Source organism: Zalophus californianus, chromosome X (genome assembly GCF_009762305.2).
Source record: "Zalophus californianus isolate mZalCal1 chromosome X, mZalCal1.pri.v2, whole genome shotgun sequence".
Classification (NCBI taxonomy): Eukaryota; Metazoa; Chordata; class Mammalia; order Carnivora; family Otariidae; genus Zalophus; species Zalophus californianus.
In genome coordinates this window covers 1842768-1858595 of record NC_045612.1, presented here as the reverse complement: position 1 = coordinate 1858595, position 15828 = coordinate 1842768, and the positions used below count along the sequence as shown (strand labels likewise).

Genomic DNA, 15828 nt, shown 5'->3' with positions numbered 1-15828 from the left:
TTTCCGGCGCCGAGAGCGCCGCCGCCGCCGCCGCCATCTTGATGGGGCGGCCACCTGGGCCTCTGGTCTGGGGAGGGGACACGTCAGTGCCGTCAGTGACGTCACAGGCCCGCCCAGCCCGCCGGCGCCTGATTGGCTGCCACTGCTGCTTACGCGTCGCGCTTCCTCGTCTGCCCCTCGTGCTCTGGGGAGTCGCTCTCTTTTTCCCTCGGCAGAGAAGAGGCGATGGCGGCGCTGGCATCTATCGGCGCCCTGGCGCTACTCCTGCTGTCCAGCCTCTCCTGCTGCTCAGGTAGCGGCCTGGCCGGAGCTCCTTTCTGGCGAGCCTCTCTCCCACGACTGGTGGTGCGTGGGGGGAGGAGGGGTGCGGGCGAAGCAGGGTTCTGGGCCTTCTTCCTCCGAGAGGCAGGTGGCCTCGTGGCGCGGCGACCGAGGCCACCACGCGCTCTTGCACCACACACGTTTACCCAGCAGCCAGGCTTCTGGAAGAAACAGCCAAAGCTCCCCCCCCCCTCCGTCTGCTCCCGCGAGGAAGAGTCCCAGAGTCCGACCCGTGCGCCCGCTTCCCAGCTCCAGCAGGGAAAGTGACACACGTCCCTGCTCCCCTTCCGGGGCTCCCAGTCCCGGAACGGGGGTCGGACAAGAGCAAAACTCTGCAGCGTAGGGCGATCGGAGTGAGAAAGTAGGCTGGTGGGAGAGGAGCCACCGACCCGGTGAGGTGGGACCAGGCCTCCCCGGGCAGGGAGCTGTAAGTGAAGAGAGGAAGCAGAGATGTGCCGGGCAGAGGGACCACGAGCGTGGGCAAGTTAGATAGAAGCAGCAGAAGAGGGAAGAAAAGGTAAAAGGGGTTGGGAGGGGCGGAGGGCTTGGGTGCCAGGCCGGACTGTTGACTTCTTACCTAAGGCCCTGGTGTATTCTTAAGGGGCTTTTCAGCAGAGCCGAGCCACAGTCAGATCAGTGAACATTCTTGAGAGATTCTTAACACCTGGTGGCAGGGTTGAGCTCAGACTGGAGTCCAGAAATGTGTTTAGGTGGAGCTCCTTGCCAGAACCAGCGCTAAGCTTGGGGGGGTGCTAGAGTCGGTCCGGGATGCCTTCTACACGTTCACTTTACCTGCCCTGCTCAGGTCAGAGCCTTTGGTGCCTGGAGTGTTTCATCAGCCTAACTGCCTTTCCTGCCTGCACCCTCCTCACCTACCCCTTGGGAATTACCCATGGTGTAGCCAGTGATGTCTGGAAAGGACAAACCTGGCTGTAAAACCCTTTGGTGCTCCACAGGGTCCATAGGAAAACGGCCAAGCTTAGTGGGACACAGACGTGGCTCCTGAGAACCACCCCCCACTGATGTTCCCAGGCATCTTCCTTCTGCTGCTCGGACCCAAAGCTTCTCTGTCTCAGTCTAATGCATGGCTGTGCCAGCTCACATCCGGAGGGCAGCTGGCTGAGAACTTTCCCACTGGTAGCATCTGCTTGGCACCCTGTGATTTAGGCAGTGCCTTTCGTATAACCTGTAGGAGTTAGGCCTCTAGCAGTATGGAGGTGGCAGAGGCAGAGCGTCCTTTCTCTCCAGGCAGCCCTGTTAAAGGGGACAAGCTGTGCCCATTTCCTTCCCTTGGGCAATGCTGGGTCCAGTCTTGGCCTTCTGTCAACTGTGGCTGGAGGCAGAGAGCCCTTCGGCTCAAGTCCTCATGCATTGCAAGCAGCACCATGCTTGGTTTCTGCAGAGGATGCCTTCAGTAAACTGTCCAGGGCCATGCATGTCACTGAATTGAAGTCCGTCTGCCCCCTGGGCTTCTGGGGTGCTCCAAGGCAGGCTGGAGCCCCAAATCATTGCATGGCTTCCCTGTCCACAGGTCCAGGTCCAGGTACCAGTTGTGCAGTGAATCCATCCAGCTGCTGCCCTTTCCGCCAATAAACACACACTTTGTACCTCTCCCTCCCTCCCTCCCTCCCTCAGGCTCTTTTGCCCTCACATTTAGGTTCCACCTAGACAAAGCCTTTCTATCCATCCCACATCCCCAGCCTGCCTCAGGGCCATCCCACCCTATCCCCCCCCCCCCTTACTGCTGCATTTCCGACTAAGCATTTGTATCTGTCTCCCACAGCCCACCCGACAGGTTGCAGAGGGCCCTGTGTGTCAGCTGACAAGGTCTGGGAAGTGGGTCTGGGTGGTCCCTTCTGCCCCCAGCCCCGCACATTTAATTGGGCTTTACGTAGACATGTCTACCTCCTCCCCACAGCAGAAGCCTGCGTGGAGCCCCAGATCACCCCTTCCTACTACACCACCTCGGATGCCGTCATTTCCACTGAGACTGTTTTCATCGTGGAGATCTCCCTGACGTGCAAGAACAGGGTCCAGGTGAGGCAGTGGGGGTTCAGCCAGCAGGTGCTGGGCCAAGAGGCAGGCAGTGAGCCTGGGACCTGGGGCATCAGTTCCTCACTGGCAGCTGATGGGGTCAGACCCATGTACCCATGCAGACAGAATGAGGATTTTGAGTTAACAGGTATAGGAGAGAGAGGTCAGGGTATAGCCAGGCCAGACGGTTTAAAGCAGATGTTAAAAGAACGTTTTCCTGATCTGTTCTGCCTAGGTGCGAAAATGTAGGTAGACGTCTTTGCTGTGCCTGGTGAGAGCATATGCTGAAGTGAGAAACAGCAGGAGTTTAGCCCCCAGCCTCCTGTATCCCTTTTTCTGGTTGCTGTCTGCCAAGGTGTGGCCTTTCCGGTCTGGGTACAACATTCCTTGGGTGGCTCATTGGGCACCCCCTGACCCCAACACCCGCTTCCAGACTCAGAGGCATTACGAGTACACTTTAGTCATCCTGCCTCTGTTCACAGTTCACAGGCTAGCTGTGGGTTAGGGAGGCTAGGCCACAGGGGGTACGTGCCCCCCACACACACACACAGGGGAGACATGCAGAGAGGCAGTAACAGCATCGGTGGGTGTTGGCTTCCTGGCATGGCCCTGAGCTGTGGCAGGCTACCTCCATGGATCTCCCGTGGTGCTCTCTGCCCATAGGCCATGGGGGCTGCTGTGGGCAGCACAGTGGGGCTTCTGCTGAGCGCCAGAGAAGGGAGAAGGTGACTGTCTGTTCCCTCTCCCAGAACATGGCTCTTTATGCTGATGTCAGTGGAAAACAATTTCCTGTCACCCGGGGCCAGGATGTGGGGCGTTATCAGGTAAGGGATGCCATAGTTGTCATTTTGAGGGGAGGCCTCTCGCTCCCTGGCATGACTTTGAAGCCCTAGGGGCGGCCCGGTGGAGGAGGATTGAGGTTCTCTGACGCGGGCGGCCGGCGGCGGTACTGCCCGCTGCACCCACCCCTGCCGGACATCCCCAACCCAGGTGTCCTGGAGCCTAGACCACAAGAGCGCCCACGCAGGTACCTACGAGGTCAGATTCTTTGATGAGGAGTCCTACAGCCTCCTGAGGAAGGTGAGGGTCCATCACCTGGAGCCCCTCCCAGGCCTCCAGGAGGGAGGGTACCCCCCCACTTCCACAGCCGCCTCCCTGCAGCCCCTTCTCACTGAAGCTCCAGGCCCGTAGGGGCCTCACTTTCGCAGCACAGGATGGCCGGGTGGGCACCTCCCTGACCACTTGCCTCACCTGTCCCTGCACCTCCCATGCTCCTCTCTTGCCCGGTTCTCCTCTCTTCCATGACTCAGGCCAATGTTACTGCCTGTCCAACCCCTCCCCACCCCACCTGGCAGCACCCCTGACGCCAGCATCTCCCTTGCAGGCTCAGAGAAATAATGAGGACATTTCCGTCATCCCGCCCCTGTTCACAGTCAGTGTGGACCATCGGGTGAGTGGGCTGAAGAGGCTGCCTGGTCTCTGGGAAAGCAGGGAGCACACAGCAAGCCTCGCCCTTTTTGAGCGGTGGGATTGGGCTGTAGTTGGCCAGTGTGCCTTCGTGCCCTAGAGGGAGAGTGACTGGGGCGGGCTGGCTCCCTGCCCAGCTCTCCCCTGAGCTGGCTTTGGTCTCCTTTCTTGCAGGGCACCTGGAACGGGCCCTGGGTCTCTACCGAGGTGTTGGCTGCAGCCATCGGCCTAGTGATCTACTACCTGGCCTTCAGCGCCAAGAGTCACATCCAGGCCTGAAGGTGGCACCCCTGGGCTATTGCTACTTTCAATAAACAGTTGCTGGCTATAACCAGTATTCAGGACAGGGGGTCCTGACTCGCATTGTCGTGCCTTCTACACACGGGCAGAGCCGGGCAGCGGGCACCCGCATTCACCTGGACAGCGCAGGCACTGAGTACGGACGGGGCTGGAGCTCCTGAGCCTCGCGTGTTTGCTCTGCACTCTGCCATTGCAGGCTTTCCTTCCTTGGCCCCCAGTTCAGCCTTCCCTGCCCGCCTCCCCGAGTCTGCCTCCTATCTCTCGTGGCTGCCTGCGTGGGTTTGGGCAGGGCGTGGGGTCGCTCTTCCGCCCCACACGTGCTGTCTTTGGGCAGAGAGGACTGCCCCGTCCCGTCCTGCCCTCACCCAGCCACTGGCTGGACAGCTGCCCAGAGAAGGCCGGGCCGCCCCCAACTTCCCTGAAGTCCAGCAGCCACGGCACAGGTAGATGCAGGCCCAGCTGCCTTCAGAATGCCTCCGGGGTGGAGTCCTGGGTGGGAGCCAGTACTTCCCTTGCTGTTGCCGAGCAACACCCTGCCGGGGGGGGGGGGGGGGGGGGCCCTAGCTTGTGGCGGAGCTGAAGCCGCTAGCCAGGCAGCTGAGGAGCGCTCAGTCCACGCCCTACACACCGCTGCCTCTGTGTCCTCACTTCAGAGGCCCTGGGCAAGAACTGCCTCCTTACTCCCAAGGGCAGGGCTACAGCACACTTGGGGCTGAGTCCCCTGCTGATGGGCCAGGCTAGGAGTACTGGTGGGTGGGCTTTCTGGAGTGCAAGGGATGCCTGCTGCCCACCCCTCACTGCCAGGGAGTAAAGGGTCCCCACGTTCTGCCAACAGCCTTTGTGGGGGCAGACAGGGTGGACGATGGCAGCTGTCGGCCACTCAGTGGCTCTTGATTCTGCTCATTGGCAGTAGGACCCAAACGTGAAGTCACTGTCCCAGGGCATCGGTAGCTAAGGGTTGCTAGCCCTCCCGGTACCGCCTTTCACAGAGTCCCACTGTTGGCTTCTACGTGGCAAGGGACTCCAGTTTATGGGCCTGTCTTGGCCCCACATCCCAAGAGCACTGGGTCTCCAGCACTCCCCTCTCCCCCACGGCAAGAATGGAGTGCCTCTAGTGCCCACAGGGTGAGCCCCCGCAGCCACTGAAGAGGGATGCCAGGGCAACAGTTGGCCTCCGTCTCCAGCTGACCTCCAGCCAGTATCCTGCAGCAGGGACTGGGCCCTTAGAGTCCCATCCTTCTCCACAAGGCCTGCTTGGGGCCCGGGTATCCCCTCCAGACGAAGAGATGTGCCCAGTGCTGGACTGCAGAGGCCTCAGAGGGCAGAGGAAGCCGACAGCTCCAGAACCAGCCCCCACCCCTTGGGCTCCCATGTGCTCCTCACCGACAAGCACTTTCCTCCCTTCCTGCTTGCTGATGTTCCAGACCTGCCTTGTGATGTGCTGGGCCTTCCCTCCCAGCTCAGGCAGCAGCTCACAGATGTGGCCAGCCTTCCCCGCAGAGCAGTTGGCTTCTGGGAACACTTGCTCGAATTTCTAGCTCATGCCCATCTCAGCAAATCAGGGAAATTAACGAAAGGCCTGTGCTGATGTTTCAACAGAATCTTCATGCGTCCTTGCTCGCTTCAGCTGCTGGCGGTGTCCTGTGTGTGTCAGGAGACTGAGCTCCTTCACTGCTGTACTGCCCAGCCCAGGGGGTGACAGACACACACACCCCAAGCTGGAGCACGCACACACACACACACACCCCAAGCTGGAGCGCGCGCGCACACGCACACGCACACGCACACGCACACACACACACACACACACACACACACACACACCCAAGCTGGAGCCCCGGGACCCCACCTAACACTTAGCGTAGTTTCTGGCACTTAGCAGAAGCCCCGTGGTTTGCTGCACTGAATGGGACCTCGAGCATCTGGCTGCCCCTCTGGGAGTTCCCAACATGGAAGGGTCCTCTGTGGCCACCTGGATGTTCATTTACTCGGCAGTCTCCGTGCTCGGCACTGTGGGAGCCCCCAAACAAGGAGGGTAGTTTGTGCCTTTCATAAGTTCCCAACTCTGTGCCCCTTCTAGGGCTCTTCCTGAGCTGGAGGGTAGAGGAGGGTAGAACCCGCTTCTCAAGGGTTCCACTAGACCAGTGTTGGCCTCATCCACATGGCGGAGGCCTGGCTTAGCACTGGTGGCAAGGCCTGCCTCTGGGCATCACCCCTGTGAGTTCACACTTCTGAGACAATTCCAGTGACTGTCCCGCCTCTCAGAGTAGAAAAGGGACTTCAGAAGACCTGGCAGTTCCTCAGTGACAGAAAACACAGAGGCACAGCTTTCAATTGGCCCATGCCTTGCCCATGCCCGCCCTGCCACCCCCACCAAAACCCACATCTCTTTCCCCAGCCCGATGAAGATGAAAATGAACACAAGAGAGGCCAAGAGTCACCTCAAAAAGGCAGCTTGCTTTATTCCCTCGATGCTGACGGGGGGCAGGGGTGGGCAGCCTGTCTGCCTCCAGTCTGAGGCTCTCTGAGCTAGAGGGGCCCTGGGGTCTGGGCCTGGTTCACATTTGCAGAGTGGGGTGCAGAGCACCTTCTCCCATGTCAGCCCAGCTGGCCAGGCCCGGCTCTCTCCGGTCCAGGCCTCTCCCTCAGCTCGGCGTGGGTCTTGTCACCAAGGTCTTCCCCTGCTACTTATGTCTTGGCTCTCCCTCCGTCATCGGGGAAGGAAGTGGCCCCCAGGGTGGGCCTCACAAGCCACATCAGAGGCTCCCCGTCCCCATACCTCAGAGTGGAGACCACCAAGAAAGCTGCTTCCCATTTTCCCCTTCCCCAACCCTTCCCCTCCCCCTGCCCCAGCCCTCCCTCTCTTCCTCCCCCCCCCCACCTCCTCCCCAGCCATCACTGCGGGTTCCACTTTTGTCAGGCTGCCTGAAGGAGCTGCCAGCCCCCGGAGCAGGTCCACAAAACAGAAAAACAACAATTGGCAAGCACAGAAAGGGGGAAAAAACCACAAAACTCAGGGTTGCCTTTGTCTACAAATAACCAAGGCTCCCGGCAGGGGGCGAGGCTGCTCCAAAGCCAGGGATTCTCTTGTGCTTAGGGCAGTCCTCTTGGCTCTGCTTTCCAGGTCGCCCTTCCTGTCCCCGAGCACCCGCGCAGAGAGCTCTGGAGGGCGCACGCGCGCGTGCACGTCCATGTGCCAGGGCCTGTGATGCGCACACCCGCCAGCACGAAGCTGAAGGGGTGCCTGCTACGGGTCTGCCCCCCATGCCAGCTGTCGCCGTGGTCGCTGTACTTGGAGAGCAGGAAGTAGCCGACGGAGAGAAGCGTCCCTTCTCCTGGGGGCTTCTCTCTGGTCACAAAATCCCATGCGCACACACACACACACAGGTGCACACACACAGACACACACTAGATTCTAAGGGAGAGTAGGGGATAGGGTCTTGGGAGGCTCACTGGACCTGGGCTGGAGCAGAGGGCCTGCGCTGGAGCACAGCGGGGCTCAGACAGTGGTGACGGAGAGCAGAGGGTTGTAGACCCGCTTGCCGTCAGCAGAGCGAGTGCCGTGGGCCAGCATCTCCTGGATGGTGATCCAGTTGTCCAGGATCTTCTTGTTCCGCTTTTTCATGGTCTTGCGGTGGCTCAAGGCAATGATGTTGAGCTCAGCCTTGCTGTCGCCGTTCTGCTGCTCCCTCAGGCACTCCAGCCGGCTCTGCATCATGAACTCGCGCCGCTTCCGCTGCTCCCGGGCCCGGATCAGGTGCTGCTTCCGCTCCTCCTTGCTCCAGTAGCGGCCCATCTTCATCTCGCTCACCGCGTCATCATCCGTGGTCATGCCGCTGCGTTCCTCACGGATCTTCAGGGCCCGGGCTTTGAGGAGGCGATCACGCACGGGCCGCTTGGCCACATAGCGGGTCCCATCGCTGCGCACCTTAACCTTCCACTCCATGCGGGGTGCTTCGGGGGCCACCGCTGCCCCACCCACCCGAGGACCAGCAGCCAAACTCAGGGGGCCACGGCCCAGCTCTTCCAGGCCGCGCGGCGGGGCCAACTGCACGCAGCTGTGGTAGTGCTCGCTCTCCTGGCCCTGGCCGCGGTGGCGCCGAGAGAGGTAAGGGCTGCCTTCGGGGCCCACGCGCTCCAGGGTCACGCCCGTCTTGGGGCTTCGGCGGACACGCTCCTCTGAGTGCTGTCTCCTGCCCCCCTCGGGATCCCGGGAGAGAGATCGGAACTTGGCGGGGCTCCCCTGCGGGGCAGCTGCCTTGGGGTGGGCGGTGACCGTGGGGCCGGAGGGGGTCCGGTTCAAGTTGGAGTTGCCGGCAGCAGCCCGCCTCAGGGGGCTCTCTGGCAAGGGCTCGGCGAGCAGTGGGGTGCTGCGGCAGCTCTCCCCCGTGTTGTAGGCGCTGGTGCTGTCCTTGTCCGACTTCTCGGGCAGCTCGGAGATGTCAGACAGCTCGTGCTTCTTGGGCTCACTGGCCCCCAGGTCATAGAGACTCTCCTCCTCCAGCAGCCAGGCCTTCATGCAGCGCTCCCGCAGCTGCTGCATCTTCTGCGCCCGCAGGATGTTGCGGCACTTGAACTCCAGGTGCCGTAGCTCCTCCTCCAGCATGGCCATCTCGTGGCCCAGGCTCTCGTTGCGGTTCACATCCAGGGCGCCGTTGCCGCCCGAGGCTCGGGGAAAGAGCAGGCCCAGCTGGTTACCATTCTCCAGGTGGCCCCTGATCTCCAGCAGCTCCCGGTAGCGCTCATACTCCTCGTCGGTGAGGCCCGGGATGTCGCCAGCCCCCAGCCCTGCCCCCTCTGCCAGCAGCGAGTCCATGCTGAAGTGGAGGTCCCGGCTCTTGCGCAGGGCACCGGGTGTGTTGGCGGCGCTGGCGGGCTCATCCCCCAGCAGGTCATGCTCGGAGCTCTCCTCGGTGCGGGTGCTCTCATCGGTGCGGCCCACCCCACTGTCCAGCTCCTGGCTATTGCTCAGGCCCGTGCCCGCATCGGGGACCCCTTTCTCCTCTTCATTGCCAAGCTGGGGCAGAAAGATGAGCCCCACTCAGTATGGGTCCCACAGGCCAGGGTCGGGATCAGAAGGGCCTTTGGGTCCAGTCCATCTCCCTCATGCCCCAGCCCCCTGGCCTCCCACCGGCGCTCCCCGCTGCCCGCCCTGCCTCCTTCCTCACCTGCTGGGCAGGGGGGGATTTCAGCTTCCGTGCACGCAGCTCCCCCTCATGGTCAGAGCCAAAGTCATCCAGAAAGTCATCCCGGTCACTGTCCTTCCACCGCTTTGCCAGCTGCAGAGACAGAACTGTGCTGTCCCCACCGCTTTGAGGACTGCCCAGACACCACCCCACCGATGACCTTTTTAGGTCCCATACCCGGTCTCCTGGTTTCAATTAAGTTGAATAACCCGAGAGAGGGTGGCCCCGGTACACTCGGCCAGAGGCCCAAGGGGAAATGGGCCCCAAAGACACCACCCACCCTTCATCAGTGCCAGGTTGCTGGCATGCCTGTGCCCTTGTCACAGACCAGCAGCTCCCACAGAAAGCCCGACGTCAGGGGTCCCAGAATATCCTGCCTGGCGCACACACACCTGGCTCTCAGGCCGGGCCACCAGCAGGGAGATGTTGGTGTTCTCCTCCTGGCTCAGAATGGCCACTGCCTCCTCCCGGTTCTGGACGTCCACACCATTTATCTGTGACAAGCCAAGGGACCATCACAAAGAATGCCAGGGCTGGCTCTGGGGTGGACCCTGCCCTGATGGAGCTGCAGGGACCCCCTCGTGGGGAGCTCCAAGCAGAGCACCCTGGCCTAGAAAAGGCTCTTGAGCTCTGACAGGATGGAAACCAACTGAGCATGTGGCCTCTTCCTGGGAGCCCCCCGGGGCAGTTGTACGGGAGAGGAGACCCAGCCCCGGGTTCAGGCACAGCAGGAGAGAGCTGGGACTGGCTAAGGAGAGGTCACTGAGCAGCCAGTAGAGTGTGGGGCCTCAGTCAGGCCTCCCCGCCCCGCCCCCCGCCCCCCGCCCACTCACCTGGATGATACGGTCTCCCTCACGGATCCGGCCGTCTTTGGCTGCAATGCTATTGGGGTTCACCTGTAAGGCAGATGCATCATGGGGACCGGACGCCCTTCGCTCCGGTTCCTTTTCAGTAGCAAGGGGCAGCCTCACCTTGGGGAGGTCCCAAAGCAAACTAAAGTCTCCTTGCTTGCTCCCTCTTCAGCTCAGACTGGAAGCTTCCGAGCTCCAGGCGGCAGGGACAAAACAGTGGGTCTTGAGCTAGTCACCTCTCCCCAGCACGAGCCAGCCAAAAGCTCCCCAGCCTCTGCCACCACCCCCAGGTCCAGGCCCACCCCCAGCTGGCACTCGTATGCTCCTGTGCACCTGTTCTTTTCCATGTCAGAGGCTGGGTGAATGCAGGAAACCAAACAGTTACACACACACACACACACACACACACCAGCCTTGGGGCTCGATGGGCAGTAAGATATTCGTACAAAGGTAGACTTGATGAGAGTGTGGGGGCAGCTGGCGAGCCATCCGCCCTCCTGTGGACACACACGCGTCTGCCACGGACAGGTGGGGAAGCACAACCCTGTGACTACCAGGAGGGGCTTAGCATCACAGGGCCCAGACCTAAACAGTTACACACACACACACACACACACACACACACACACACACACACCAGCCTTGGGGCTCGATGGGCAGTAAGATATTCGTACAAAGGTAGACTTGATGAGAGTGTGGGGGCAGCTGGCGAGCCATCCGCCCTCCTGTGGACACACACGCGTCTGCCACGGACAGGTGGGGAAGCACAACCCTGTGACTACCAGGAGGGGCTTAGCATCACAGGGCCCAGACCTCAGCCTTGCTCACCGTCCCAGCCTGGGCACAAGTCTCCTGGGGAGGACGGCCTGGCCGAACACACACTGAAGCCGCTAGCTGCCCCGTATGATGCTAAGCAGGCCCCGCCCCTGGCAGCCGGGGCTTTCCGGGCAGCCTCAGAGCCCTGGGCGGCATGGAGAGGCCACAGAGATCGGACAGCGTGCGGACTCTCCGTGTGTCAGACCCCACCTCCGCACCTGCCACCACAGTGCCCTCCCCTCCCCGCTGCCGGTGCCGTACAGATGGATGCCATCCGCGTCCAGCCCAGATGTCCTAGCACACAAAGAGGAGGCATGGAGCCCCACTGCCTCCTAGAAGAGCCACTCCCGCACCCTGCCTTCATACCTCTCCAACGTAGATGCCCAGGTCCTCCTCATCATCCGTGCGGTAGCAAACCATCAGGCCGAGCTTGTCCCGGTGGTTGGTCTTATACAGCTCCACCTCCTGCCACAGGGGCCATGCGGGAAGCAAAGGAAGAAAGCCCCCAAAACGTGTGAGCGAGGAGGCATGCTACGGGGGTGGCAGCCACGGCCCAGCCCCAACCCCAGCAGCACGCCCCCGGAGCCAAGTTTCCTGCCTCCAGCTTGGAGGGTCTCTCTTACCACCCCGAGTGGCACACGTGTGCCGTGGTCTCCCCTGCCAGGAAATGCCTGAGACACACACGAGACACACAGGACACGCAGGACACAGACATGCGTGGGACACAGACTCGCTTACACAGACTGACTAAGGGACCTCACCCATGCCCTCCCCAACTCAGCCCGTGAGCCTGAGTAAGCAGCCGCGCTTCGGCAAGGGCCACGAGGCTCGGCTGCCTGGGGACAAGAGGAGCCAGGCCTGAGCTGGGCTGCCGACAGCCATCCCTGCCCTGGCCTGGCCACCTGGCTCACCTCATACTCCAGCTCGTCCATACGGTCTGCCTCCTGCGGGCCGCCCTCCATGAACTCCGCCGGGTCATAATACTCATGGCTGATGGGGGGGCTGCCCAGGAGAAGGGGGGTCAGGCCAGCCATCTGCTCCTCTAGTGCCCTAGCCCCGGCTCCCGGGCTGGCCGGTCCCAGTGAGCTCGGCATGGAGCCCCTCCTTCTGAGCTACATGCATCCATGCAAAGACCAGGAATGCTTCTTGAACGGGAGTGTGCAGGGGTCTGCACTGAGGACACAGGCATGCCTAGCTCTCCCCACCCCATGCCACCCTGTCGCCCAGCCCAGCCCAGCCGGCAGGGTACCAACTTCTCCAAACTGCAGGTTCCCCTCCCACCCGGCACCAGCCCCCCCGCCCCCCCTCATGCAACGCCCCCAGGAGTTATCCAGGCCCCAGAGGACTGCTGGGGAGTAGAGGAGGACCCACTCTACCTCCAGGGGCAGCCCTCCTTGCCCCAAGGCTAAGCGTGCCTGCTGGCGGCCAGGGGCCTCACTCTCTGCGGAGGAGGGGATCCCGGGACCACCCCTCTGCAGCACGGGTTTAGAGGAGTGGAATGAGCCACCGGGCCTGGATGAGAGGCCCTTCTTCCGACTGGGCCAGAAAGAAGCCGAAGAGATGGAGGAAGTTCAGAGCAGGGGAGGGTGGGACAGACAAGGATGTGAGAAGATTCAAGGAGGGACGCTTGAGAGGCAGAAGACGATGGACGGCAGAGGAGAAGAGAGGATGGAGGACGGGGAGGGGCTGAGGCCCTCAACCTTCCAGGAGCAGGCTCCCAGGATGCTCCTCCCTTGGCCCTGGGGGGTAGATACCAAAGGGAGCCTGGGTGTGAAGCCTCCCCCCTCCACCGCCCCCGGGCCCTAGCCTGAGGCGGTAGAGGCCTAGAGATTGCTGAGCCCTTGGATGCCACAGTCAGCTCTGGAGGCCAAGGAGCCTGCTTCCTGCCTGAGAGGGCGGGCCAGTCGGGGTCTCCCTGCCACGCCCAGAGCTGCGGCAACGTAGCCTCTGGGGGGCGTGCCCTCTCCGGAGGCAGGGCCCGGGGCCCTCCTGAGGGCGACTCACAGCTCAGACAGGACGTACGGCTCCAGGATGACCATGGGCGGGGTGGGCGGGCGCAGCTTGCCCAGCGCCATGATATGCTCAAAGGTGATGTCGGTCTGAGTGCCACTGTCCACCAGCTGCAGGTCATGGCATGAGCTGTCCCCCCGGAGGCGGGGGCTGCGTCTCAGCACCTGGATCACTAGAGGCTCCTTGGAGGAGCGCAGGGCCTCCAGGGTTTGCTCCTGAGACAGCTTGGAGAGCTCCTTCCCGTTCACCTGCGGCAGAGACACGCCCCCGTGAGAACCCGCCGACCCACACCCCAGTCTCCTCAACCAACGAGTGTGCTCTCCACCCTCATTCCCGGGTGAGCCCCGCTTCTCAGCCCTACCCCTACACAGTGCTGTCTGGGGATGAGGGAGCCCCCATGACTAGGCACTGGGTCTGGGGGCTCGGCCCCCGCCCTAGAACATCCTCCAGCAGGAGCCACCCACACTTCCATCCTCCTTACTCCAGGACCTGCTTCTCGTTCTGGCAGCACCGAGGCCAGAGCACTAGGAGATCTGCAGAGCCCCCTTGGCAATGACTGCGCATCCTGACATCAGGGCTGGAGGAAGACCTTGACCCCTCTCCCAGTGGGAGTCAGTCCATAAATGGGTTCAGGCAGGAGGACTGAAAAGAGTATGTAGCCATGAAGGACAGCATCTCTGTCCTCAAGGCAATGACGGAGTCGCTGAAGAGAAAAGGTGACACACACAGAGCCTCCTGACATGGCAAGACAACCTAAGGGAGGTGCCAAGGAAGTGAGCCTTCTAAGATCACCGCCATTTCTTGGGCACTGATGTGCATCTCCCCCGAATCCTGATCTCAACAACCCATTATGCAGATGAGAAAACCGAAGTTCAGCAAAATGAAGGGAGTGAGTCAAGGTCACGAGCCCGCCCGGGCTGCATAGTGGTCTGAGCCAGGGAGAAGGCTGGCCTGGTGAAGCCTCACGGGAAGAGCAGGGCCACAACGGGCGGAGGGTGGAGGGTGGAGGGTGGAGGGTGGAGGGTGGAGGGTGGAGTGCTTTCTGGGGCCAGCTGGGTGGAGCAAGGTGTGCCCTCAAGGGACTTGGGGGGGCCCAAGGCTGGCCCCAGCCCAGCCACTGATTTCTGCAGCAGCCTGTATGCCTTGGGCCCTGGGATGGTCACTTTTGGGCGAGTGAATCAGGTACCACAAGCTGTGACCTCAGGGTGCTCCTTGGTGTGGAGGCAAGTAGACTAAGGACCAAACAGACACAGCCAGCATTCAGGGAAGGTGCCATGAGAGCAGTGAGGGGCGGGAGGCAGGGATCAGGAAGCAGCTCCTGGAGGAAGGGGATGGCAGGGTCTCCTAATCCACTCAGCAGCTCGTGGAAGGGCTGTTCTGGGCCCAGGGAGGACACACACCAGCGGGGATACTCCAAATGGCTACACCCGGTGGGTAACCATGGAACCAGACCTTTGAGAGGCTGCTAAGGAAGCAGAGGGCCGGCCACACCCCATCTAGGAAGGGGGTAGGGAAGGCCCCCTGAGCAGAGGGCACCTGGCCCGCATCAGAGGAAGGGAGAGAGGGAGGCTTGTGAGTCCCTGCCAGTCCGCGCGGAGAGTGCAGGGCCCGCGGACCCAACACCTGCCCACCGAAAAAGGGGAGAAGGGCCGCACTTGGGCACAGTGGCCGGGTTGTCCCGGTCTCCGAATTCCCACAGTGCCATCTCTGTCCCTGGGTGTCTCAGGGGTTTGGGAGTTCTGCAGAGAGATGCCCAATCCAACTGCAAAATCGTGTCTCCAGGCTGCTACGTAAGAGACTAACCCCTGGGTGTCATCCCAGGGAGAGGCCTGTCTTAGGAAAGCAAATAATTACCTATCTGCTACTTCATTATGTCCTTGTAGATAAGAATCTCAGTACTGACGTCTCCCCTCTCCACAAACTCACCGTGGTCAGAAAAAAATGTTTTAGCCAATCTGGTCTACTTATAAAAGAAACACAGGTTCATCGTAGAACATTTGAAAAATAGAGAAAACCATAAGGAAGAGCACAAGCATCTGCCAAGAAGGTATTAGTTGCCAACTAAGGGTAAGTGTGAGAATGTGGTCGGTACCACCGGAGAGGAGGCAGTATAAAGGCGGGGGGTGGGGGGGTGAAGGCTGAGTGCACGGGAGAAATTCTTCGGGAAGCTGCAGGCCGGGCAGTGTGGGAAAGGCTGTAGACAGAGGGAATGTGAGGGATGGCCTGGAAGACCCTAGAAGAGGCGATTGTGAAGCTGTCTGGAAATCTGTGAGCCAGCCGTTACCAACACTTTGATGGACTGATCTTACAACGGAATGCATTATATTCAAAACAAAAGCAGTAAGTACTCCAAGCTCATGACTTTCTAATTATCTTACTACACTCTCGTATTTGTGCCTAGCGTGTCTGGGGACAGGAGATGCTATATAATGGCGTGTGCCTGTGCGTCTCTTCCCGTGCTGGGTGACATCATGCCGCGATGGGGATATTTACACCACGGAAATCAGCAACTGCTCCAAACCAGGGCTTTTTGTCTCGGACATTGACCAGCTCCCCACTGCCCTTAAGTCAAGGGCTCCCCTAAAATGCAGAAGGGGCTGGGCTGTCCTCAGTATCTCCAAGGGCTACGTGTCCCCCTGAAACTCCCGCAGCAGGGCCACAAGTGTGCAACAGGAGGGCTCAGGTGACATTGAGAAACGCAGGAATGTCTTTCTCCCTGGAATCTGTTGGTTAGCCTGCGGCCATGTTGCTATGGAAACTGGGCCCAGAGAGTGGGGAGGGGGGTGCAGGGTGGGCTGGGACGTCAAGAGGAGGGTGGGCACCTGCAGAGATGGGGTCATCAC

General features: G+C 61.1%; 2 protein-coding genes across 7 annotated transcripts in view; one reads left to right on the top strand and one right to left on the bottom strand.

Moving 5' to 3' along the window:
• The first annotated feature begins 61 nt into the window (after nucleotides 1-61).
• Nucleotides 62-4185, top strand: SSR4 (signal sequence receptor subunit 4). Of its 4 annotated transcripts, none has more exons than XM_027607724.1 (7): nucleotides 105-292; nucleotides 2243-2358; nucleotides 2591-2600; nucleotides 3019-3179; nucleotides 3346-3435; nucleotides 3740-3805; nucleotides 3997-4185. In XM_027607724.1, the coding sequence occupies exons 1-7, from the start codon at nucleotides 226-228 to the stop codon at nucleotides 4099-4101; spliced, it is 615 nt and encodes a 204-aa protein (XP_027463525.1). In that variant the 5' UTR covers nucleotides 105-225; the 3' UTR covers nucleotides 4102-4185. The 4 variants fall into 4 exon arrangements, with proteins under 4 accessions (XP_027463526.1, XP_027463525.1, XP_027463524.1 ...); XM_027607723.2 differs by having other exon boundaries at nucleotides 133-292; nucleotides 2240-2358; XM_027607725.2 differs by lacking the exon at nucleotides 2591-2600 and having other exon boundaries at nucleotides 62-292; nucleotides 2240-2358; nucleotides 3105-3179; nucleotides 3997-4172.
• Nucleotides 4186-6985: 2800 nt separating this feature from the next.
• The window catches only part of PDZD4 (PDZ domain containing 4), a 29549-nt gene continuing 20706 nt past the window's right edge, over nucleotides 6986-15828 (bottom strand). Inside the window, exons 2-8 of one of the 3 annotated variants that reach the window (XM_027609665.1) lie at nucleotides 12980-13233; nucleotides 11887-11977; nucleotides 11342-11440; nucleotides 10142-10204; nucleotides 9701-9802; nucleotides 9291-9401; nucleotides 6986-9139 (exon numbers count right to left, since the gene is read on the bottom strand). In XM_027609665.1, coding sequence (XP_027465466.1) covers nucleotides 7622-9139; nucleotides 9291-9401; nucleotides 9701-9802; nucleotides 10142-10204; nucleotides 11342-11440; nucleotides 11887-11977; nucleotides 12980-13233 — 2238 coding nt within the window. In that variant the 3' untranslated portion in view covers nucleotides 6986-7621. The remainder of the gene's footprint in view (nucleotides 9140-9290; nucleotides 9402-9700; nucleotides 9803-10141; nucleotides 10205-11341; nucleotides 11441-11886; nucleotides 11978-12979; nucleotides 13234-15828) is intronic. The other 2 variants (XM_027609666.1, XM_027609668.1) reach the window with 2 other exon arrangements.